At 46.5% G+C, this 25,009-nt stretch overlaps 3 protein-coding genes across 3 annotated transcripts; 2 read left to right on the top strand and 1 right to left on the bottom strand.

Moving 5' to 3' along the window:
- Positions 1-1,976: 1,976 nt before the first annotated feature.
- LOC114695064 (interferon-induced transmembrane protein 2) lies at positions 1,977-3,125 on the bottom strand. The gene is made up of 2 exons (XM_028872259.2): positions 2,781-3,125; positions 1,977-2,308 (listed from the first exon to the last, which is right to left on the bottom strand). The coding sequence occupies exons 1-2, from the start codon at positions 3,024-3,026 to the stop codon at positions 2,120-2,122; spliced, it is 435 nt and encodes a 144-aa protein (XP_028728092.1). The 5' UTR covers positions 3,027-3,125; the 3' UTR covers positions 1,977-2,119.
- Positions 3,126-16,243: 13,118 nt separating this feature from the next.
- On the top strand, positions 16,244-18,940 carry LOC114692258 (heat shock protein HSP 90-alpha A2-like). The gene is given in 3 exon segments (XM_028867928.2): positions 16,244-16,313; positions 16,316-16,900; positions 18,603-18,940. Coding segments are annotated over 3 exon segments (951 nt in total). The 5' UTR covers positions 16,244-16,258; the 3' UTR covers positions 18,914-18,940.
- A 3,185-nt stretch (positions 18,941-22,125) lies between these two features.
- LOC114695076 (interferon-induced transmembrane protein 1-like) lies at positions 22,126-24,358 on the top strand. The gene is made up of 3 exons (XM_028872274.2): positions 22,126-22,443; positions 23,302-23,512; positions 24,026-24,358. The coding sequence occupies exons 2-3, from the start codon at positions 23,327-23,329 to the stop codon at positions 24,191-24,193; spliced, it is 354 nt and encodes a 117-aa protein (XP_028728107.1). The 5' UTR covers positions 22,126-22,443; positions 23,302-23,326; the 3' UTR covers positions 24,194-24,358.
- The last annotated feature ends 651 nt before the right edge of the window (positions 24,359-25,009 follow it).

The following is a 25,009-nucleotide window of genomic DNA, read 5'->3' as shown; positions in this document are numbered from 1 at the left end:
TGGATGGATCCTGGCACCTTTAGAAACAGTTGACAAAGTCCTGGTCCTTGCCCATCCACCTCTAATTCCATCTTCCACAATGGTTTCTGCCCACTCTTCTACGGGGCTGGTTGTATAGATATCCAGAAACAGGTTGGCAGGGCGGAGCCCTCCACTCTGGGTCCACTGCAGAAGCCAAATATCTGTGACCCCTTGGTGATAGATAGGACAGACCTGAGATCTCAGGAATAAATCCCTGAACCTGAGCAGTTGCTCTCCGTCATGGTGGAGGAAGTGCCCTGGGCCCAGGAATGTTCCTAGCCCTTTGGGGACCCAGGGTATTGGGTACGACTTGTTTTCCCAAATGTCTGTGCAATGAGCACATGGTTCTCAGGTTCTATTTGACTCCTTTCCAGAGACGGTAACCCTCAGTCTGGACTCACAGCCTGTCCTAAGTCTTCCAGCTGAACCACCACCCAACTCCCATCACCCCTTTCGGCCATGTATCCATGGGAAGGAAAGACGTCCCTCACCCTGGAAGACTCTCACCCGCTTTGAGTCAAGAATTCCAACCTAACATTTTCTGAAGACTTCTCTCCTTTTGCAACTGTATTTTTAGTTTTAGCTTTTCAAGACAGGGTTTCTCTCTATAGCCTTGGCTGTCCTGGAACTGGCTCTGTAGACGAGGATGGCCTTGAATTCAGAGAGATCCGCCTGCTTCTGCCTCCTGAGTACTAGATTGAAGGAGTGTGCCACCACCGCCTGGCTTCTCCTTCCGACCGTGAAGCTGTCATTTTCTAGGGACTCTCTCCAGAAAGCCCATGTGCAATGCTGGGGCTCCTGGTTTACCTCGTCAGGGTGCGGCTCATCCAAAGTACCTCAGTCACTGGATAGCCTCAGTCACCGAAATGAGGACTAGAGGAGGGAAGAGTCCCTTAGAAACCGTTAAGCAATTGAAACTCCAAAAACTTCCAAACCCCACATACACTCGCCATTCAAACACTTAGCAATGACCCTCAGAAGCCCACACACCTACTCTTGGGCACCCTCCTATTTTGATTGAACGCCAACTTCTTCCTACTGGTTTGTGAAATTCTCTTTTGAGTTAAAGCCATGTTGAAATCTCCAGCCACAGCTGGTCTCTTCTCAGCTGCTCCTCTTTACTTCCTATTCAAAACCATACTTCCTGTAAAAAGACTTGCTGAAACCACACAACGCCTTACTCCCGATACTCCGGGAGTTTTCGGATACATTCAAATCATCATGGTGGTTAGGGAAGCAAAGAGCTACTGGATAGGACCAAGTCCCACGGGCGGGCACTGGAAGCCCAGCCTGATCCCCAGGGGCCAGGCTTGGGTAAGCAGAAAGGGGTACCCTTTAGAAGGAACTCCTGAGAGGCTATGTAACCTGTTAGTAGAGTGCCAAGGTAGACAGCATCACCTCCGGGCGAAGTGGAAATATAGGAGCTGTGACCCATGCAGAAGTCAGTCGTTTGGACCTCCCTACTGTTGAGAGGCCACGAGAGGCATTCTTGAGTCCCCACCCACCCTAGGACCCTGTAGATAGATACCTGAATGCCGTGTGTGGGACAAGGAAAAAGTGAAGGGTAACTAAACTCCTCAGCGGTACCCAACTAGCTGTGTGCAGGTCTGCCCAAGGAGTCTGAAGCCATATCCAAGAGGCCACCATGGAATGAGGATACTTGCTAGAGCTTTCTTTCCCTTAAGGCAAAGGACTCTGAGTGTCTTTCACTCCTGAAGCCTCCTCTGCTCAGGGTGCTGCATCCTTCCTGGGCACTCGGGGCATGGTGTCAGAGTTGGATGATACTCAGATCCCCTTTGCCTGGAATAGCCAAAAACCCACACAGGGTGCTAGTCAGCTGCTGCTGCCCGTGTCCAGGCAGCAGAAGCCGGTCAAGTCAAGGACATTCTGCTCTCCTGAGACAGGAAGGATGCAGGTGAGCTCCTTACAGAACCAGAGAACAGAAGAGTCACAGCCAGAGTTGTCACTGTGTGCACTTTATTGAAGCCACTTTGGACAGATGGATGAGGGGAACAGGCATATGCGTAGTAGGGTGAACAGAGGGTCAAGGCCTCAGCCTGGGTGGGCAGCTGGGGACTGTGGAGCAGACAGGGCAGGACTAGAATCCAGAATGTGGCATTCTTTGTGAAATGGCTTGAAAGACTGCCACAGAGGTGGTGGAAATGATAATGATGCAGATAATGACCATTAGGATGCTGAAGATCAGGGAGCTGATATTCAGGCACTTGGCAGTGGAGGCGTAGGCCTGGGCTCCAATCACATCACCCACCATCTTCCTGTCCCTGGACTGAAGGAAACCAGATGGTAAGGGTCCCTGGAGCTGGCCAGCTGAGAGGCAGGTGCTCTGACTCAATTCCCCCATGTCCTCCCTGCTCACGCCAGCCTCATTCACTCCCTTAGGCAAGGGACCCTCCTCTCTTTTCACACACACAGACTCAAACTACACAGGAGGCCCCAACAACGGCCGCACACCCCATTTTCCACACAGCTTACGGCCCCAGTCTGCAGGGTGAAGGGGCATTCCAGGAATGGGGTGGGGAAAGTCTGGCCCCAGAATCTCCAGGCAGCCTCATCCTATCGGACTATTGGAAAGTCTCCAAGACAGACAGACACACAAACAGGAAAAGTGCACACCAACTTACTCTCTTACACAAAGGGTCCCCCCCCACACACACACACCTAGGTGTCATCTGAGTAGATGGAGCTTCAGGCTCCCACACACCTGCTTACACTACCACCCCCACATCCTCCACACTCACCTTCACAGAGTAGGCATAGGCAATGAAACCCAGGCAGCAGAAGTTCAAGAAGAGTGCGTTGAAGAGGGACCAGACCACATGGTCAGGCACAGAGACCTCTCTGGGCATGTTGATCACGGTGGTCCTCACCACAGCTGAGCTGTGGGGTTCCCCCAGCTCAGTCACCCCATACTCCTCTTTGATTGTCTCATAGCTTGGGGGAAGTCCGGCATTGGTGGGCAAGAAGGCTTGGGAGTTATGGCTCATGGTAGTGACTCGAACAGTCGCTCCGTCGGGAGGATGGCTGCTGCTACCCTGGTTCTGTAGGTCCGCCCTTTCTCTAGTCGTTTCCTTTTCCTGTTGGTGGGTTTGTCTCTAGAAGGCCTTACTGTAGGGAATTGGCTGGGGACTGAAAGGGGCGGCACTAAGGCCTGAGGATCAAATTACTTCAGGGCTGGATGGCTGTTAAGGTACAGAGCCAGGCAAACTTCCTGGGGGTTAAGACTTGCCCCAGGGCCAAACCTTGCCCCAAGGCCTCCACCTCCTTCTCAGAGTAGGAGTACTGGAACTTTCCCCCAGGTCTGCAAGACTCCCCAGTCCCGAATAACAGTGGCAGCACTTCCCTGTGCCTGGTGAGAGCCACAGCCAAACCAAACAGTCCTCTGCTCTCACGCCCCTTGAACATCCACGAGGGCCTCCTCTAATGAAATCCATGCCTCCCCTGCCCCCCAAGATAATCTGTTGCAGGGCTTGGGGAGAGCTGCAACTCAAAGTTTCTTTGGCGGACAGTGGAGGAGGGAGGAGCCATCCAGCCCAAGGCCTGGATGCTCCTGGCTAGCTGGAGAAGGAAAATTCCAGTCACTTGGCTGCAGCCTGGGAAGTTATGGAAGACAGATGTTTCTCTGATAGTTGCAAAGGGAAGCCTGAAGAAGAACGGCCGCACAGGGAACTCCGAATCTATCTTGGGGGAGGAAGTGAGGAAGCAGAGTGACTGAAATCAAGGTAAATTCCTTTGCGGTGAAGGACACAACAAATCATTTGCCACTTTAACCTATTCAGGAACTTGACGTTTTTTTTCTCCAAGTCTCATCCTGCAGGGCAGGATGGATGAAGGAGGGGACCGATCAACCTAACTCCAGAGCCCCTGTTCACCTCTGGATGTGCAACCTTCACCCCAGGGCCCCAATACCCCAACAGGGCACACGTCTGTGATCCCAGCACTTGCAAGATGTGTAGGCAGGAGAATCCATTCAATGTCATCCTCAGCTACATAGTGAGTTTAAAACCAGCCTCAAAAAAAAAAAAAAAAAAATCTTGTCTCAAATAAATAAATAAATAAATAGTAAGTAAAATTTAAAAATAAACAAAGGGGGGGAATAACGTTTCTTCTAAAAGGTGTGCAATAACCAACAGGCTCCATGTTCTTGGGATCAAGAAAATGTAGATCAAAGCCCCAATGGCACACTGCTTGTACCCATTAGGTGTGTTAGGGAAAAGCAGATGACCATGTGTTTTAGAAGCAAAGAAACCAGAACTATGATGCTGCAGGCTTTGCAGGCAGTGGGCAGATCTCAGCTACCACCCAGCATCCCACTTCTGTGTCTGTCAGAATGAAAACATGTCTGTGTAGCCTATAAACCTATATCCCATATCTACAGCAGCATTCACGATGACAGGCAACAGGAACAAATTAAATGTCTGTCAACTGACAAATGGGACAAATGGGCAAATCCAGAAAACATCATTAGGCCACAAAAAGAACGCCTTGATATATGCCGTCATGGGTGAGCCTTGGAAACAGACATAGGTGAGAGGTTCCCAGGGACTAGAGGAGACAGAGAATGGCGTGTGTGTTTGTGTGTGTGTGTGTGTGTGTGTGTGCGCGCGCGCTAAAAATATTTCTAGGGGAAAAGTCAGAGATGGAAGTTTCTAAGGCTCAGCTCTGGTTCCCAGTGAGTCCTGTGCATGTCTTCTTTTTCATGTCTCCGACTGTGGTGTTTTGAATGAGAGTGGCCCCCATAGGTTCGTGTGTTTGGATGTTTGGTTCCTAGTTAGTGGAACTATTTGGGAAGGATTCAGAAGTGTGGCCTTGTTGGAGAGATGTGTCACTGGGGATGGGTTTTGGGGTTTCAAAAGCCCATGGTAGGCCCTGTATCTGTCTGTCTCTCTGTCTCTCTGTCTCTCTCTGCTGACTGTGGATCAGGATATAAAGCTCTCAGTTACTGCTCCAGCACTATGTCTGTCTACTTCCTGCCATGATGGTCATGGACTAACCCTGTGAAACTGTAAGCAAGTCCCCAATTAAATGTTTTCTTTTATAAGAGTTGCCTTGGCCATGGTGTCTCTTCACAGCAGTAGAACAGTAACTAATATACTGATCTTTTCCAAATGCAATCCAAAGAAGCCTAATTTAGCCAGGATCTCTCCCACCTTCATTAAGGAATTCAAAAGTCTCCCTGTAGCATTTGACCTAACCTAGAAAGGTATCCATATCATTCTAACCATTAGGAAAAGTTCTGCATCTGGATTTTAGCACCATCTTTGAACTGATGAGGCTCGCACTCAGAATTCAGTTATAGCCAGACTAGCTTCCATTGCAGGGCTTGATGGAGAACTTTGTAGGTCATATCAGAACACTTAGAGGAGAGGGTGGGGGAAGGACCCACTGGAACTATATAATTACCTTTTTATTAGAGATAATACCTCTAAAAGTGAGGTAATCACATAAAAGGGGTTTAAAAAACCCCATTAACTATGAAAAGTCATAGAAGATAAAATAAATGGCTTCTGAGAACCCTGATCTCTTTTGAGCTGAAACCATGGGCAAGTATGTTAATCTGGATATTGAGAGTCAGAAAAGCCAAGCCATCCTGGTTGTCCAGATATTGGACAAAAACTAGACCAAGAGTGCCCAGTTCCATTCTGCACTTTAAGCTCTCAACTCGGGGGCCTTCCGCTGGGTCTCAGAAAACAGAATCAATAAGTACCAGGCACTCAGCAAACTTCAGAACTAACCATAAAACTTTACCAAACTTTTAATCCTACTGCCTCTGCCAGATCGCAACACCAAGGAGTCTCTATAATACTCCAGTGTATAAAACAAGCAATGCTTTACCTGTAGTGCCTGGTCAGACCTCTAAGATGCCACCCTTTCCCAGCCTGAGGCTACGCGGCCCACAAGTGGGAGAGTTTCATGGTGGTAAGAGACAAGCTGTGAGGGCTTGCTGCAGGGAGACTCAGGTCACAGAATCTGAGCTACTTCCCCATAACTAATTCCAAGTCAGCCCCCAAAGCAGAACTCATTGTCCTGACTAAGGCTCTCCAGCTGGGGGCAGGAGTAACTTAAAATCTACAGCTTGTGCTTTCCACATGACCTATGTCCTGGCAGCAGCAATCTGGAGAGGATGGGCTGGTTAAAGATGCCCTGAGATGCTGGCCCTAATATTCATCATCTTGACTCCAACATAGGTGATTATCATACACTACAAGACCAATTTTAAAAACAAAACCAGGAGCCGGGTTGTGGTGGTGCAAACCTTTAATCCTAGCATTCAGGAGGCAGAGACAGGTAGTTCTATAAGTTCAAGGCCAGCCTGGTCTACAGAGCAAGTTCCAGAACAGCCAGGACTACACCGAGAAATCCTGTCTCAAAAAATCAAAAAACAAACAAACAAACAACAACAAAAAAAACCCCAGGAATATTCTGTCAGTTTTCTTGCTTGAACAGGTTGAACAGGAAGCTAGGCTAATGTTCAAGACTACTTACCTTCCAAAGCCACTCCCAAGTCCAAAGTATACTCCTCAGGAAACCCAATAGACTTTAGATTATATTAGGGCTTTTCAAACAGCCCAGAGGGGTACTTTCAAAGCACCCCCAAAACAGCTATTGTTCCTTGTCTCCTTCCAATATCCAGAGAGGCTTGGCTTATGAAAGAAACCAATCACAGGCTATAACTTAAGCCAAGGACAAAAACAGAGCAGAATTAAAGTAGCAAGAAAGAGTTTTTAGAAGCTAAGAGTTTAAACCTTCTTGGAAAAGCTACCCAGGAGCTGTCCTAGCCAAGTCTGGACTCTATTTTGTTAAAGACACTCTAGTATTTTGACATTTACTCTGGTTTTTGAGGAAATTACACTTTTTCTCTACATCTCCGTGCTGGCTAGTTTTTATATCAATCCCAGCACTCGGGAGGCAGAGCCAGGCAGATCTCTGTGAGTTCGGGGCCAGCCAAGTGAGTTCCAGGAAAGGCGCAAAGCTACACAGAGAAACCCTGCCACAAAAAAAAAAAAAAAAAAAAAAAAAAGAAAGAAAGAAAGAAAAAAGAAAAAGAAAAGAAAAGAAAGAACCTCTTTCCCCACCAAGTCGCTTTTGGTTGTGGTTTTTACTGCAGCAATGAGACTCTAACTAAGACAATCTTTAACATATAGAATCATGATTATTTGGGAAAAAAAAAATCCCAAATATCTCAAGGTGATACTGTGAAAGTATTCAGCCCAGCAAAGGTAAAGAACACATTTTTCCAGAGAAATGCGAGGTAAAGGAACACAAGCAACATCACTGTGGGCAGGCCCCTGGCACAATGCCAACACCCACATTTCCTGGAGGAAAGTTGAATGCTGTTGAGTCTCCAGTCTGTATGAGCTATAAGATCTCTGAAAGGCTATTGTGAGAAACAATGATCATCATTTCAAAACAAGAACACTGAAGCTCAGTGTGGTGGCGCATTCCTTTAATCCCAGCGCTTGGGAGGCAGAGGCAAGCGGATCTCTGTGAGTTCGAAGCCAGCCTGGCCTACCTGGTGTGTTCCAGGACAATCAGAGCTATAGAGAGACCCTGTATTTGTTTGTTGGTTTGTTTTTCGAACAGGGTTTCTCTGTGTGGCTCTGGCTGTCCTGGAACTCATTCTGTAGATAAAGCTGACCTTGGACTCAGATCTGCCTGCCTCTGCCTCCTGAGTGCTGGGATTAAAGGCCTGGACTACCACTGCCTGGCTTGCAAGCTTTTATTGGGGTGCACCCAAGGACTGGCCAGTGACTGCCTCCTAAATTGGATTAAAGAGAGAAGCCCCGAATCCATTTACTGAATCCCTTTTAAGGAGTAAAATCATGAGTAGTTGCAAAGCAGGTTTACAGAAGAGAGACAGTGGGGGCAATAGGAAATGCAAAAGAATCTCAAAAAATATCATGTGGTCACCATGTGATTGGGGGGTTAGTCAGGGAGGGTCAGGGTAGTCTCAAAAACAAGTCAAGGTCATGGGTTGAGGAAGGTCAGCCTCCAGGAAACAGACTTAAAAACAGCAACTAGCTCTTAAAGCAAATATACTTATTTTTAGCAAAGCAGCATAATGGCTCCTGCCTTCAAAATGGAGTCAGGCATGTTTCTCAGGACATTTGTCTTTTTGTCAACGAAAAGTCTGTGTGGGTTCTTCTTTACATTTTGTGTCCTGTTTTATTTATTTAATTAATTTATTTATTTATTTTGAGACAGCGTTTCTCTGTGTAGCTTTGGAGCCTTCCCTAGAACTCACTCTGTAGCCCAGGCTGGCCTTGAACTCACAGAGATCCGCCTGCCTCTGCCTCCCGAGTGCTGGGATTAAAGGTGTGCACCACCACCGCCGAGCTATTCATTTAATTTATATATAGACAGGGTCTCACTGTGTAGTCCTGGCTGGCCTTAAACTCATGGAGATTCACTTGCTTCTGCCTCCTGAGTGCTGGTGTTATGCCCAGATCTCGGGGGGTGGGGGTGGGGGTGGGGGGACAGGATGGGACGGGACAAAAGACCATCACGGAGACTGAATCCTGTATGTAAAAGCAAAGAATCTTTATTTTCAAGCTCAGAGCTTGGGATCTTTGTCTGACGCAGCAGTGAGGGCATAGAGCCCAGAGCCCAGGCAGGGTGGAGCTTTTAATCATAGCAAAGGTTAGGGTGAGGGGATTTCCAGAGTTCAGGACCCTGTTGGCTGACATTTGTCTAGGGGTATAGGGAATGTTTGGAATATCAGGTATTTCTTTTTCCAGGATCCAGGTGTTGCCTGCCAGAAGCTGTGTCTGGTTTTTTCCCCCTTAGATGCTTCATCAGTTTCCCTCTGTGCCTCTAATAATAATATATTCAAATTTCTAATTAACTACTCTGCTAATGAAAGACCCCCGCTCCATTACGAGGACATGGGACGTTGGGCCGATGAAATGCTCCCCCCCCCCCAATAACTTAGCCTAAGAAACGCCATTCTGAAGGAATCAGAAAAACAGGAGTTCACAGCCGTAGCCAGCCACCCGGCCTTGAGAGAGATAACTATGGCCAGCCATCCAGCCTTGGGAGAGAGATAACTGTGGTCGGCGGCCTTGGGAGAAAAACAGTTGAGTCAAATCAGGATATTTTATGGCTGGCCCCTGGCCTTGAGGAATAAGCGGCTGGGCTGGAAAAACACCCACTATACCCTGAGCACGGCCAAGTCAGCCACACACATACGACCCCAAGTTCACCCTGGCCTTCTTTGAAACAACCAATAGGGACCCTGTAACTATGCTTCTCGCTTCTGTAACCACGCCTTTGCCCCTGGAATCCCATAAAAAGTCCCCTTTGCCCTAGGAAAGCGCGCAAGTCCTCCAAGAGACTTCGCCCCAGGTACCTGGTCTAAATAAACCCTCTTGCTTTTGCATCTGATCTGTGGTTTCGGTGTGTTCCTTGGGTTTGGGGTCTCTCCTGAAGGAAGATCTCCCCTGGGGGTTCTTTCACTAACTGTTACAGGACCACCATCAGCCATAGAGCCAGAGGCCCAAGGACCATCGAATATACCCAGTTGATAAGAAACAGTAACATGCTAAAGGTATTCACACCCTCAGACTCAAAAGGGTCTGGACTCTACAAAAACAGACTTTAATATAACAGTTTATGACTGTTAAATGCCCTCAGCAATCAATCACCTGTGTCTTCTGGATGCTGAAGTGATACCGCAATAATGAAAGAAAACAGGTACCTTAGTTTGTCTCAGTTGAAGATAGGAAGATGTTCCAGATAGTTGTCCCAGCCAGCAGGATCTTCAGCAGAGACCCTAGAAGGGGGAATGGCAAATGAAAGGGACAAGAGACACAAAGAATTGACAGCAAGACAGTATTCTGATGAAGCTGAAAAATTTTATTTTTCTCAGGTGGGTTTTATAGTAAGCAGGAAACTTTCTTTGGGAAAAGATCAGGGGACTGTTGAGTTGCCAGTCAACCCAACCAAGCAACCTAACCACAAAACATTGTTACTAATGGTCACTGTAACAGAAAGATAAGGAAATGTTAAGTTATTTTCTAATAACTCAGGACTTGTCCAGGCATGTCAAAAGTTTCTGGTTAGTGGCTCACTACTGGACAACAGAAACTTAACTCAGGCAGGTAATATGGCATGGCTCTTAAAATTGATCTATCTATCTATCTATCTATCTATCTATCTGTCTATGTATTCATCCATCCATATATATATATGACTCCATAACTTTAACACTAACCAATAAAATTTTGATAGCAGAGTACTAACCACTATAGTATCATAGCTACCAGCTCAGGATTTTAAATTTCCTTTAGTTGCTTCTTAATATGTCTAAAATTTGTGTCCTTCATAAACTTAAAAATTCTTCTGAGCTCCAGAGAGTCATCTTGGACCCACCCAGATAGGTCAGATCCACTTCAGCTTGTCAGGTCCAAGCTGTCAGATCCAAGCAGTGCTGGACGATTCCACAGGGCTCAAAACAACAGCAAAGACAATCAGCTACTCAAGAAAAGCCCCTCCCTCCCCACACTCCAAATAAATGAACCGATGCCCACCAAGTCAGCTGGAAGCAGTTTTGAGAGACACAGAGCCCCCGTTCCCGTTCACCCGCCACCCCAACCCCTTACTTTTTAAAATAACAAAAAGGGTGAAATGTTATATTCCTAGCCACTTCTGGAGTCACATGACTGCTCATGCACTGTCAGCAGTCAGGCAAAATGCTTAGTCACCCCAGGGCCTTACGTCCTACATAATCCTACATAATCTGTGCATGGCGTGGTCACGTAATCTATGCACATTTGTGGCGTAGCTACATAAACCCATTTATGCATGCTTGAGGTGACCTATAAAAGCAGGTTCTACCTGGTACCCACTCTTTCCCTCTCACCAGAGGTAGTATGCATCTCTCTCTCTCTCTCTCTCTCTCTCTCTCTCTCTCTCTCTCTCTTCCCCACCTCCCCACCTTTCTTTTCCATAGGCCTACCCACCTCCACCCTTTCCTAATAAAAACTATCATAGTGGGTTCCGTTGTAGTCATGGCAGTTGTGTGGTCAAGCTGTTTTGGATCCCCCTGACACACTGGGTTTAAAGCCATGCACTCCATTCCCAGCTAGCTTGTTTATTTATTTTTTAAGATTTGTTGATTTTTATTTTCTGTGTGTGAGTATTTTGCCTAAGTCTACGCACCACATGTGTGCCTGGTGCTCAGAGGCCAGAGGAGAGTGCCGGATTTCCTGGAACCAGAGTTACAGATGACTCTGAGCTGTCATGTGAGTGCTGGGAATTAAACCTGGTCCTTCTCAAGAGCAGCAAGGGCTCTTAATCCCTGAGCCATCTCTCCAGCCCACAGCCTGTTTATTTTAATGCTTATCAGATGCATGGCCTTGCAGGGAAGCCTGGCTGTCAGTAGTTGTCTATTCTAAACTAGATGGTATACATGGGTTAACAGTGGAGTTTGGACCTTTTGGGAGAGACTAGTTAGACTAGCAAGCATTAGTCAGTGTTTTTTGTAGCCGGGCCTAAGATGGCTTGAAGCACCTTTGGAAATGAACTACCAGATTTGATTTCTAAGTCTGTTAGTCCTCTCTAGCTTTCAAGAAGATTGAGGAGTTTAGGTAGTATGGAGATAAAGCTTAATTTTGAGCCAGGCAGTGGTGGCACCCGCCTTTAATCCCAGAACTCAGGAGGCAGAAACAGATGCCATGTGGGAGCTGGGAATTGAACCCAGGTCCTCTGGAAGAGCAGCCAGTGCTCTTAACCACTGACCCATCTCTCCAGTCCCATAAAATCTTGAATTTATAGAATTTATAGATTTATTTATTTAAAGTTGGCCCTTGGTGTTCTTTTTTAAAGACTTGTTTTTATTCTATTTATTTATGTTTGTGTATTGAAGGCACCAGGCAAAAAGCTCCTTTGGCCTGAGTACTGCCATTTTGACTTCAGACTCCATTTTATCTGCAGGGTGAAATAAAGTTCATGTTCCCAAGCCCTAGGGGAGCTGAAACTTTCCACTCACTGACTAACCTCCTCCCTAAACCCTAAACCATAGAATAGCAGTCATGTGTCTTTAGTTCTCTAGAAACATTATGGCTGTTCCTAACCACAGAAGGAAGAGATGCATCTGATTGGTTGGACTGAAGGCTTGCGTTTGTATACGGGTTGACAATGATGGAACATTCAAGGAAGCCCCTAACCTCTAAATCCCGATTGGTGAAAATTGTAACTTGGCAAGAAAAGTTTGTGAATTTTATGCTTATAAACCCCTGCTCAGGGCTGTCCAGAGAAACAAGGCTCCTGAGTCCCTGTCCTGCAGCCCTGACCCAACAGTGACCCGCTTACGTGGTGAATTATTAAAATCTTTGGGAACCCATAAGTGTTGTCTCTCTCCTTCCTAATGGCACATAATAGGTTAGGTTTAATAGTCTACCTGTGTGAATATATGTACTTATGTGTGTATGGGTGTGTGCACAAGTACCAGAAGATAGCAATGGCCATCTTCCTCCATAGCTCTGCCTGTTCCTCGGAAGGAGGCTTTGTCTTGATTGTTGAGCTTGTGTCTCAGCTAGTTTGGAAACCAGAAAGCCACAGCAATCCTCTTGCCTCAACCCCCTCCCCACAGTGCTGAGGTTACAAGCATTTGTAGGGACAGCCCAGCTTGTTTAATGAGTGCTGGGATCTCAACTGCGACCTCATGACTGCACAAGAAGACTCATTGTTATTTATTTACCAGGTGTGAGAAAACACGAGGTACAATGGAACCCACCATAAGAGTTTTTATGCCGGGCGGTGGTGGCTTACACCTTTAATCCCAGCACTCGGGAGGCAGAGCCAGGCGGATCTCTGTACACCTTAAATGCCAGCCCTTATACTCTTGTCTGTGGGGTCAGAGCCCTCTCTCCAGATGCTCAAGTTTGACCCTAATGTCGAGGAATCTCTGAGAAAAAATAGAAAAAGAAAAAGAAAAAGAAAGGATCATAAGGAGCTGTCTGCCCTCTGGGCTCTCAGGATCTAGATTAGTATACTGTAAGAGGGCCTTTGTAACGCTCTAGAAATTGAGACGGATTCCGTTGTCTATCCTGAACTATGTCTTGAAGCTTTTCATAGTTTACTGGTTTGAGGGCAGCATTACAAAGACTTGTTAGGAGGCAGATTGTAAATTGATCCCCAGCCAGGGAGCCACCTGGGGTGTTATAATCCCACCATGGATCCTGATCGATCAATCGATCGATCGATGGATCGGGGACCGCCTCAGCTCTGGGAGGATGTGCTGCGTTAGTCTGATGGACCGCATCTGCATGTATCCTAGCTGGTTCTCAGACTCGCCTGCACCCCTCAGGAAGTAGGTTGTTAGTGAGGATCATGTATATATCATGAAGGTGAGACTATAGGATTGAGTGATATATTGGAATTGTTTAAAAAAGGAGGTAGAGTTGGATGTTAAGAACTCAGTTTCTTTTCTGCCAGTGAGAAAGGGACATGAACCTTAACCAGTCCACCCACCCTGGCTACCTCTTGCAAAGGGTTGGTTTGACTCGGGTGGGGTTCCTTAGCAGCTCTAGAATGCGGGACAGAGGAGTAAAGGTGGGAGCCAGAGCCAGGCAGTTGGAGTGGCTCAGTACTGGAGAGGAGGAAGGAGCTGGAGAGCCGAAGGAACAGTCGCTGGAGGAGAAGGAATGGGAGGTGGGAAAGCCGGGGGTTCACTAGCAGGGTCCAGAGTAGTAGTGAGAGGGTTTTCCGGTTCAGGTTGCATAGCCAGGAGCATGTGGGCAGGTGAATAGGAATCAAGGAGAGAGGGTTTGGAGCTGAGATAGAGAAAAAAGCTTGGACATAAGGTAACTCTTTCCATTTGCCCATTCGCTGACAGAAGTTAGATAACTCCTGTAAAATATCGGGGTCCAAAGACTCATTAGGTGGCCAATTTTTATTGTTATCTAAGGGATATTTAGGCCATTTTTTTATTAAAAGATTTTTTTTTAATGGAATGTTCCAGATGTGGTGGCACACAACTTTAATCCCAACACTCGGGAGGGAGGCAGAGGCAGGCGGATCTCTGTGAGTTTGAGGCTAGCCTGGTCTATAATGTGAGTTCTAGGACAGCCAGGGCTACACAGAGAAACCCTGTCTTGGAAAACCAAAAAAAAAAAAAAAAAAAAAAAAAAAAGGAATGCTTTAAGAACTTGTGTGTCATCCTCATGTGTGTGGGGGGGGGGGGGGCTTGCTAATCTCTATATCATTCATCTTTTCTTTTGATTTGTTTGTATATGTGTGCTAAAGTGAGTACTACAACATTGTTATTTCTTCATGTGGGGTGCCTGTCTCCACATGCAAGTCAGAGAAGATTGTGAGACTTGGTTCTCTCCATCTACAGTGTGGGTCCCTGGGCCTGAAGTCAGGCGGTAGGCGTGGCAACAGACACCGGCTGTACCCACTGAGCATCTCACTAGCCCTCTTGGTTTTTAACATTGGAAGAAACAGGCCTGGAAAGTGATCAGGGCAGGGTCCCATAGTCTGTCCTTCAGGCCAGTCTTCCTTCCTTGGGACGATTATTTCCTCGGAGAACATGAAGAAAGAGAGCTCAGAAATCTCTTCAGTTAGCTAGAAATCTCCTGCTGCACTCTCCTTAGACTTCCAGCAAGATGTGTACTGTCTCCCCAAGGATTCCAGAAGTCTAGATGTTACCTCCCTGTTATGGATAACTCAGGAATAGGCTCTTTCCCGAGAACAGCCTATTTGGGCCATTTTTTTAGTGCAGAGGCAGATAAGCTTAGAAGTCTGTAAGTAGGGCATTAAGCTGAGAGGTTTGAGGGTTTCTAAAAGGCATCCCAGAGGAGATGTGGGGCTTATGGGATTGGAGGCCTTATTTCCCATGGCTGTGGGAGAGAGAAAAAATTAAAAAATAAACAAGATCCAATGGCTATAATATCTCAGACGTACCAGAGATTAAGCGAGGATGGATAATGGCACAAAGTCACTCAGTGTTCCGTCGAGGGCTGGAGTGGTAGCCCGAGGACGGGGGTCTGAGAGACAAAACAAAACGAGATCCAATGGCTATAATATCTCAGGCGGGGAACTGTTTACGCCAACTAATTAAGGAAAAACTCACCAATAGAAGTAGCCAGTATTGTGCGAAGTGATCTGTCGGCTGGGGCAGATGGAAAGTGGGCAGTTGCAGATGAACCAGCCTCAGTTCAGGAGGCAGGAGGGCCTGTTTGGTCACAGCACCAATGCTGTTTGTTTCTGTGTTATTTACCAGGTTTGAGAAAACACAAGGTACAATGGAATCCATTATAAGAGTTTTTATCAGGGAAGAGAAAGGGTATGAAAGGACCAAGCAGATGTCATAACAGGCTGTTCAGTCTTCTCTTAGATATCAGGCCTCAGTTTCAGTTTCCTGAGACTTGAGCAAGCAGTTTCTGGGAGGGCCATGAACAAAATGCATAGTCCTTGCAGTAGCTCCTTTCTGCACGTACTCTGACTGCTCAAGGTTCAGCCAGTTGTTTACCGTCTGGGACCCCTCATCAACTTAGAACTAGGTGCATGAGTCAAGGACAGAGCATAAGCTATAAGTACATAATTTTCTCATTTTCTTGGGCTCTTCAATAACTTTTATATAACATTATCTTTTTTTTATACTTCCTATCTAGGTATTTAAAAGGCAAGTAGGGGCTGGAAGTTGTGACACACACCTTTAATCCCAAATCTCTGAGTTCGAGGTTGGCCTGGTCTAAGACAGCCAGGTCCAGGACAGACAGGACTGCAGAGAGCAGCAATCTTCACCCTTCCCAATGCTACGACCCTCATGTTGTGGTGACCCCCAACCACAAATTATTTTGTTGCTACTTCATCCTATGATTTGGCTCCTGTGATGAATTGCAATACCGACATGCAGATGGCCTGAGATGACCCTGTGAAAGAGTAGTGTGGCCCCTAAGGGGGTCGCAACCCACAGGCTGAGAATTGCTGACATAGAGAGACCCTGTCTCAAAAAATATAAAGTCGGGCTGGAGAGATGGCTCAGTGGTTAAGAGCACTAACTGTTCTTCCAGAGGGCCCGGGTTCAATTCCCAGCACCACATGGCCATAACTGTCTGTAACTCCAAGATCTGACACCCTCACACAGACATACATGCAGGCAAAACACCAATGCAAGTAAAATAAAAATAAATAAATTTTTTTTTTTAAAAAAAAAGTTGCTTCAGTGTGGTGGTGCAGCCGGTCATGTCCCGTGCGTGGTCACTCCACAAAGATGCCTGAGGAAACCCAGACCCAAGACCAACCCATGGAGGAGGAGAAGGAGGAGGTCGAGACTTTCAGGCAGAAATCGCCCAGTTGATGTCCTTGATCATCAATACTTTCTATTCAAACAAAGAGATCTTTCTGAGGGAGCTGATTTCAAATTCATCAGGTGCTCTGGACAAGATCAGATACGAGAGTCTGACAGACCCTAGTAAACTAGACTCTGGGAAGGAGCTGCACATTAATCTTATTCCCAACAAACAAGATGGAACCCTTACTATTGTGGATACAGGAATTGGAATGACCAAGGCTGACCTGATCAATAACCTTGGTACTATTGCCAAGTCTGGTACCAAAGCCTTTATGGAGGCTTTGCAGGCTAGTGCAGATATCTCTATGATTGGCCAGTTTGGTGTTGGTTTTTACTCTGCATATTTGGTTGCTGAGAAAGTGACTGTGATCACCAAACATGATGATGAGCAGTATGCCTGGGAATCCTCAGCAGGGGGCTCATTCACAGTGAGGACTGACACAGGTGAACCAATGGGCCGTGGAACAAAGGTTATCTTACACCTGAAAGAAGACCAAACCGAGTATTTGGAGGAACGGAGAATAAAGGAGATTGTGAAGAAACATTCTCAGTTTATTGGCTGTAGCTAGAGTTTTCCTGCCTTGCCCACAGTTAGGACAAATCTCTGTCACCCGCCAGTCCCACAGCCGCTCAGACCCAGCCAAGTAAACACAGAGACTTATATTGCATACAAACTGTATGGCCGTGGCAGGCTTCTTGCTAACTGTTCTTATAGCTTAAATTAATCCATTTCCATAAATCTATACCTTGCCACGTGGCTGGTGGCTTGCTGGCGTCTTCACATGCTGCTGGTCATGGCGGCGGCTGCAGTGTCTCTCTGACTCAGCCTTCCACTTCCCAGAATTCTCCTCTCTCCTTGTCCCACCTACTTCCTGCCCTGCCACTGGCCAATCAGTGTTTTATTTATTGACCAATCAGAGCAATTTGACATACAGACCGTCCCACAGCACTTCCCCTTTCTTTTTTTTTAAAAGGAAGGTTTTAACTTTTACACACCTCCAAAGTCAGGTTGGTATATTTGGGAATTTGGGCGTAGCTTCTCTTACTACTTCCTGCTGGAGGGGGGCGCTGTATTTTATGGGGACACAAAGAAAATTTTAGGATCATGGAGTAGTCCGTGAGACTGTATCGTCTGAGCCAGTTGCCTTGAAATGATTCTGGATGTTGGATCATCTGGGCCATGGTGTCATCGGAGATCTTTCAGGTGGTCTTGGCTGGTCAAACCTGATGTATCTTAATCTGGAACAAATCCATAGCCTCTGGCTTTCTGTAGAAACAAAAGCAGAGCCTCTTTTCCAAAGCAACATATCCTTACATCCACATTTTGAAGTCAAGGTACCTTTAAAATATACATTTTGGCATAACTCAACAGCTTTTGTAATCAAATGTTTTTCTTCAGTTACAAATATCAAAGAGAACATAATCCAGATTCTCTGTGTGGTAGCCATCTTTACATGGCTTATTTTTTATATTACCTTGAGCCTATTGCTTAAACTGCAGCCTTTTAAGCCTGAAACGGCGCTGTGGCTGCTGGCTCCGCCCACTTCAGCTTCCCAACATGGCGGTGGTATGTTTTCCGCCAGCTCTGGGAGCCATCCTGGGTCTATGCTTTTATCCAAGCAATGTGTAGCCCAGAAACCTCTTTTTGTTTTGTACTAGCAAAGGCTAAATCCACCATGCAGCTTAATGTGCCACCTGCAGAGGCCTCATTCCCGCCATACTGCAGATCAAGCTCGCATGCTAGGAACCCGCCAGTAACTCAAACCGGCAGCTGCCGCTCCTTTGAGAGAGACGATTAGGAAGCTGTTTTTAGCTCCATTTTAGAATCTTTTCTCAGGTTTTAGGTAGAAGCTCTTGCCCCACGTTGGGCGCCATTTGTAGCTAGAGTTTTCCTGCCTTGCCCACAGTTAGGACAAATCTCTGTCACCCGCCAGTCCCACAGCCGCTCAGACCCAGCCAAGTAAACACAGAGACTTATATTGCTTACAAACTGTATGGCCGTGGCAGGCTTCTTGCTAACTGTTCTTATAGCTTAAATTAATCCATTTCCATAAATCTATACCTTGCCACGTGGCTGGTGGCTTGCTGGCGTCTTCACATGCTGCTGGTCATGGCGGCGGCTGCAGTGTCTCTCTGACTCAGCCTTCCACTTCCCAGAATTCTCCTCTCTCCTTGTCCCACCTACTTCCTGCCCTGCCACTGGCCAATCAGTGTTTTATTTATTGACCAATCAGAGCAATTTGACATACAGACCGTCCCACAGCAATTGGCTATCCCATTACTCTCTTCGTGGAGAAGGAACGTGATAAGGAAGTCAGTGATGATGAAGCTGAAGAAAAAGAAGATAAAGAGGAAGAGAAAGAAAAAGAAGAAAAGGAGTTGGAGGACAAGCCTGAAATAGAAGATGTTGGTTCTGATGAAGAAGAAGAAAAGAAAGATGGTGACAAGAAGAAGATAAGAGAAAAGTACATTGATCAAGAAGAACTCAACAAAACAAAGCCTATTTGGACCAGAAATTCTGATGACATTACTAATGAAGAATATGGAGGCGTCCCGCGTGGCCAGGATCCGTGACGTTACATGGCCATGTAAGCGCGCAATGTGACCATGTGATCTACGCACACGCATGGAGTAGTGACGTGACCTGGCCACGCCCCCAGCCGGTTTTAAAGTGGAGCGCCATGCTTCCCAGTTCCTCTTCTTCTCCACGCATGTGTCTCTCCCACAGGCCTGCGCACTCTGTCCCTTTAACTCTAATAAACTCTATAAGCAGATTCTGTCGTGTTTCGTGACATTTCCTTGCAGGGTAAGAACACAACGCAGTTAAATAACTAACAATTTTACTTAAGACAAACTTATTTTATCATATAAAAATTCATCTTATCATGAGACAGCAGCATAATAAGCAAATTTACACTTTACTAAAAGAACTGAACCTAAGTCACACCCATAGCACTCATTTTGTGCTGGGCACCCAGCTCACTACCTACTAACCATTTGTCTCTGACTCAAGTTTCTGGAAAATAGGTTCCCAGCAACCCTGACTCCCACCCAGAAATGTGCAGCCGAGACCATCTACTTTGTTAAGGTATGACTAACTGCTGGTTTGGCTTCTGTAACCAGCTTATGCAAATATTCAAGGACTGTGTTAAGGTCCTTCCGGCTCTTTGGCTCCTCCTGTAGCTTCCTTGTGCAGATATTCAAGGACATCTCGCGGTCTTCACCTTTAAAAGCTCTCTTTCACTAGCCTCCGGGCAGTGCATCTCTGATTTGGTTAGAGACTGGGACCCTGCTAGCAGCTTTAATAAATTTGGATAATTAAAGTCTGAATTGAGTCTGAGGGTCTTTCTTTTCCTGGTGGTCTTGAACTCTATAACAATGTAATAATTACTTGTCCACATGTTGTGAAACTGTAAAGTTATCGTCTGTCATTGGTTCTAGGCAGGCATTACAGCTGCTTAGATTTTTTTTAAGGCACTTTTACATTTTTTTCCTCTTTGGTCCCCCAAGAGTCTAACAGTTACACTCCAGCAAGAGATATCAAGATAATAAAGTTTACAATTACCTTGGATAGTGAACTTAGAACTTAGTGATAAAGGCAGAAGGGAAGACACAGTGTGCCTGAAAATCTTACATGTTAACTCTGTAATTACAACATGTTAACTCTGTAATTACAGCATGTTAACTCTGTAACTACAACTTAGAATAGAGAAGACATCTGCTCCCCTGAAGAACTGGGATACAGCAAACAGCTGCTTTTCCTAGGGGGCAGAAGGGTAAGAAAAGAGAAAGAGATGATGTTCAATAGTACAACATGGACAGGAGACTTACACCTGGGACCAGTGATGGCAGGCTGGAGCATGGTATTCCAGACAGGAGAGAAGGGGAAGGGGGCGTGTACCTGGGGGACACTAAGGTCTTCAATCGCCACCTCAGGAAAGGAAGGCATGTCCTCTGAGAAAAGGGGGATGTTTTTACTTGTTCCTTGAGTTAGCTAATAGGAATGTCGCAAACAAATATGTGTGAGAGAGTGTGTGTCTGTGGACAAGGAAGGGGAGCAGTTGGGAAGAGTTCTGCAGGTGTGGAGGAGGGAGAGTGGGAAGAGGGAAAAGTCAAAGATGGGGCAGAAGGAGCAGAGAAGGTTGCCAGGTAGAGGGGTGGCTGGTATCAGACAAGGTGGAATATGTCCAAAGGAAGAGTCTTCATGGATGTCATACTGGGCTGAATCTGAGAAGGATGGGTGAGTATCAGAGAGCCCAGTAAGGCATAAATGGCATCCTTATCAAAGATGAGGGTCCGAAGATCAAATTTAGATCAGTTATTGAGAATGCATCCCAGAGGTGAGCTGAAATGGAGAGTGGGATCCAGGTAGAGGCATCGCAATGGATACCACCTCCTGGTGCTTTCAATGGTGAGATATGGTCCTAACGCATTGATGGTATCAAGCTGATGAAAGAAAATCCTGATTTTACTTTCAGGAGGGAAGGCTAAAATCTTTTTAGATTATGGATTAGCCTATAGAAAAATATCTGCGGTAAATCAAACAGTGAAGGGGAAGATGAATAGGAGTCTCACTTATACAACTTAAGTAAAACAGCTCTCTGAACAGATGAAGATAGGTTTCTTCTATATCCCAGAATCTAATCAATGTTTATATGTATAATTCAGCTATTATTTGGCTTTAAAGGGCTTATTGGGAAATGTTATCATTTTTAATATTTTCTACAGAGAAAATATTTTCCAGTTTCAAATAACTCTGGACTTTGGAATTATAACCCATTTTTATGTTAAAAAAAAAAACATTTAAGTGGAAAATGCTGAAGGACCACTGAACTCGATGTTGTATTTACATATCTATATCTATATCTGTATAAAATAATGATTATAAAAGTTTGTTCACAAAGGAGAAGTGCAAATGTGAATTTAACAAGAAGTTGTAGATTTTCAAAAACTGTACACAAACTCCTCTGTTACAAATCAATGTTTATGCTTCTAAAATTAAAAAAAAAAAAAAAAAGAGTTGCCATAGTCATGGTGTCTCTTCACAGCAATACATACGTAAGACACTGTGCCTTTGGCTTCCCATTCTTGGTACATGATCAAACCCAAACAAAGGTGGTGGCATTGCCTGGGAAGGGCCAACTGCCCTGCCCAGGGTCAGGTAACTGCCGGAGAGCTGCCCACAGCTCTGCTTCCTGGTGCCCCTCCCTCCTCTGGCCTGACCTGAAGGTTCTGCCGTCCTCCACAAAGTAGTTCAGTGTTTCATCCCCCAAAGATCTGAAGCTGCTTCTCTTAGACCCCTGCTGGCCTGCTTTCCAGGTTTTGTGTAGATGGGTTTCCCCCAGAAAGTAGTATTAGATGCTAGTCATCCCTTGCATCTGAAATGCCCATTGTAAGTAAAAATTAAGTGCTGATGGCTTTGCAAAGTTTCAATCAGGTTGCTGCAGGCTCCAGGATCTTCCGAGGTAGAAGGCAGTTGTTCCCAGACAAGGTTTTTATTAGGGGCTTTTACTTCAGAGGGACAGGGGAAACCGCATGGAGGTTTGGGGGCACGCGGGAGAGGAGCGACTCTGTTGCTTCCTACTTTCTACATCGAGGAAGTAAGGCGATGCCACTTAGCACGAAGAGAGGACTTGAGGCGGTGGTGTGGTCTTGATGATGCCAGTGTATTCAAGAAGGTTCATATATGCTGTGATGACTAATGTTACTTATCAACCTGACTACATCTAGAAGTAACCAATATCCAAGCAGGAGGGATTTGGGGGGGGTGGCGGGGGTTGTTACTTGAGATCAGAAGACCCACCCTAAATCTGGGCCACACCTTCTGGTGGCGGCCTACATAAAAGGACATAGAAGAAGGAGGCTTTTGTCTTTCGCCTTCTCACGCTCATTCTCACTGGCAAGTTCATCTCTCCAGCTCCCGGGACGTTCCTTTGCTGGCATTAGAACCTGCTTCTTCAGGATTCCAACATAGCTCTTGGGGACCTTCCTGGGACTCGAGCACCACATTGAGGCAGCTGACACATTTGGTCTGTGGACAGCTACTGGATCTTTGGCCTTTCCACCAGGACACAGCCACTGTTGGACTACTCGGACCACGGCCTGTAAGTCATCCTAATACCCCCCCCCCCACCCACACACACACCTTTTAAACACATGCAGCTGCTTTGGGCAGGATGCGGGTACAGTAATCTCTGGGGAATTCCAGTCCTAGAGGCCATTGTTTTTCTTTCAACTTCAGCTTCTGAAACGAGGTGCCCAAAGGCAAAAGCAGATCAGCTAAAAATACAGAATCATGAGCTCTCGGCCCTGTTTGTACAGAAGGTCGAGGTTAGAATCTCTGACAATTTGTACCTCATTGTCTATTACAACATACGGGAGTTAGATTAAAACCAACCAAACAAACATACAAAAAAGTCATCATTCAGTCAGGAGGTGGTGGCGCACACCTTTAATTCCAGCACTTGGGAGGCAGAGGCAGGTGGATCTCTGTGAGTTCGAGGCCAGCCTGGTCTACAGAGCAAGTTCCAGGACAGCCAGGTCTGTTACACAGAGAAACCCTGTCTTGAAAAACAAAACAAACAAACAAAGTCATCATCCCTCAAAGCACGCCACAGGGTGGTCATGCTGCTCCCATCTACTTACTGTAACCCCCACACTTGGGATTACCGATGTCATTTCTTCTCCCCAGTGGAGGGTGGACTGCTTCCCTCCAGCCTCTGGGGATTCCTTCCAAGGGCTTGAAAAGGCCTAGGAGTGGCCCTCCCTGCACACAGCCCTAGTGGTAACTTAAAACCATTATTTGTTCTTACTCCCAGGCCCTAGAAAACACACCAACTTACAAAAATAAGGAGGCAGTTTTCCGAGAAATAGACCCCATTGGGGAAAAGGCAGGCCCGCTGTGCGGCAGCTTCCAGACTTCTCAGCATGAGCCACATTTCCCATTCCTTCTGTATTCACAGCTCTTACAGCCTCGAAAGCCAAGAGATGCCTAAGGAGCACCCAGAGATGGTTGTGCTGGGGGTACCCCAAGTCTCAACTTCTACAACAACCACCACTATCAACATGCCTGGTGAGATCTCCCAGCCCGATCATGTGATCTGGTCCATGTTCAATGCACTCTTCTTGAACTTCTGCTGCCTGGGTTTCATAGCGTATGCCTACTCTGTGAAGGTATTGTATTTGAACCTCAAGCTTGTCTTGCTCTGATGGTACCTGGGGTGTTGCGGGGGATGGGGGAGGGCTGGGAATCTTGTCGGTGTGTGAGTTTATATGTATCATCGTGTGTGTGTGTGTGTGTGTGTGTGTGTGTGTGTGTGTGTGTGTGTGTGTTGGGGAATATCCAGGTAGTCACAAGGGAGGAGCCTGGGGATCCCTGGGTCAGGGTATCTCCATCCTAGCCTATAGTCCAGAAGAATTTTACTTACTTGCTGGTTCCTGGAAGGTCCCTTCACCCTGGAGACTAGGACTCCAGGCTGGGTAGAAAGCGCACAAGGGACTCACAGGAAACAGTGGGGTAAATTAGAGCTAGGTCTCTCGGGGTAGTCTTGAGTGTGTGAAAGTGGAAGAAGGTCCCTGGCCTGAAAGGTAAAGGGGAATGCTGGGAAGATAATGGAAGAACTGAGTCAGAACACCTGTCTCTCAGTTGTTGGGCTCCAGGGCCACTGACCATCTGCTCTGCTCCAGTCTAGGGACAGGAAGATGGTGGGCGATATGACTGGGGCCCAGACCTACGCCTCCACTGCCAAGTGCCTCAACATCTGTGCCATGGTCTTCAGCATCCTTATGACTATTGTCGTCATCATTGTTTTCGTCCACATATTAAGCACCTTGCGGAATTTTGGCAGACAATAATCGGTTCCAGAGCCTTCTAGTCCTGCCTTGTGTTCCGCTGTCTACAATCGCCCCACACCCTACTCTTAGTCCTGACCCTCTACCCCCCACATACACAATTGTTACCCTCACACATCTGTCCACAGTGGATTCAATAAAGTACATGTGCTGGCCTCTGTGCTGTGACTCTCTGTCTCTGAACCAATCTTGAACTGAGCTCATCGTGCGACTTCCCAGTCTGATGCCAGCAAGGTGCCCTCAACTTGACAGGTTTCTGGCCACCTGCAGTGGGCAATGACTGACCAGAGTTCTCGGTGGGTTGGGGGTGAGGGGTATGAGCTTTGCTCACTTCTGGCTCCGGTCCCCAAAATGCCCAGAAATGATCCAGAACAATGATTCAGGGAGTGTCCAGTCCACAGAGGTGTTACCAGATTAGGTTCCTATGCACATTCTATCCAGACAAGCTGCATCTCAGTTCTATGAGGATCTCTGAGTTGAGGCTCTGGGCTCCTGGAATGAGCTCAGACACAACACACTGGGTTCTGTGATGGAAGCTTCCAGCAGCAACACATGTGTTTACTTCAGACTCTAGCGTGAGAAGTTTAGGATGAGGGCCACACAATGACCTTGTTACTTGCTTTCATGAGTGCAGCAAACCCAAAGGAAGTTCTGCAAGCTTCTGGGGAGTCTGGACCTCCCAGCTCCCTGTGACCTTGGCTGTGCAGCAGCATCCTTGTGCAGAGGGGTCACTCACCCTCCCCGAGTAGATCTTGCCACAGGCCAGACCCAGGTGTGGTGGTGGCCACGTCCATGCTTGCACCTCAAGTTTGCAAGTCT

The sequence above is a fragment of the Peromyscus leucopus genome, chromosome 1, assembly GCF_004664715.2.
Source record: "Peromyscus leucopus breed LL Stock chromosome 1, UCI_PerLeu_2.1, whole genome shotgun sequence".
In the NCBI taxonomy this organism is placed as follows: Eukaryota; Metazoa; Chordata; class Mammalia; order Rodentia; family Cricetidae; genus Peromyscus; species Peromyscus leucopus.
The sequence above is the reverse complement of the archived record's forward strand: the minus strand, read 5'-3'. Positions and strand labels throughout refer to the sequence as shown.

Coding starts and splice junctions, on each gene's coding strand:
- LOC114695064 (XM_028872259.2), bottom strand. CDS start 3,026: ATGAGCCATAACTCCCAAGCCTTCTTGCCCACCAATGCCGGACTTCCC. Junction 2,309..2,780: donor CCTATGCCTACTCTGTGAAG/GTGAGTGTGGAG, acceptor GGTTTCCTTCAG/TCCAGGGACAGGAAGATGGT.
- LOC114695076 (XM_028872274.2), top strand. CDS start 23,327: ATGCCTAAGGAGCACCCAGAGATGGTTGTGCTGGGGGTACCCCAAGTC. Junction 23,513..24,025: donor CGTATGCCTACTCTGTGAAG/GTATTGTATTTG, acceptor GCTCTGCTCCAG/TCTAGGGACAGGAAGATGGT.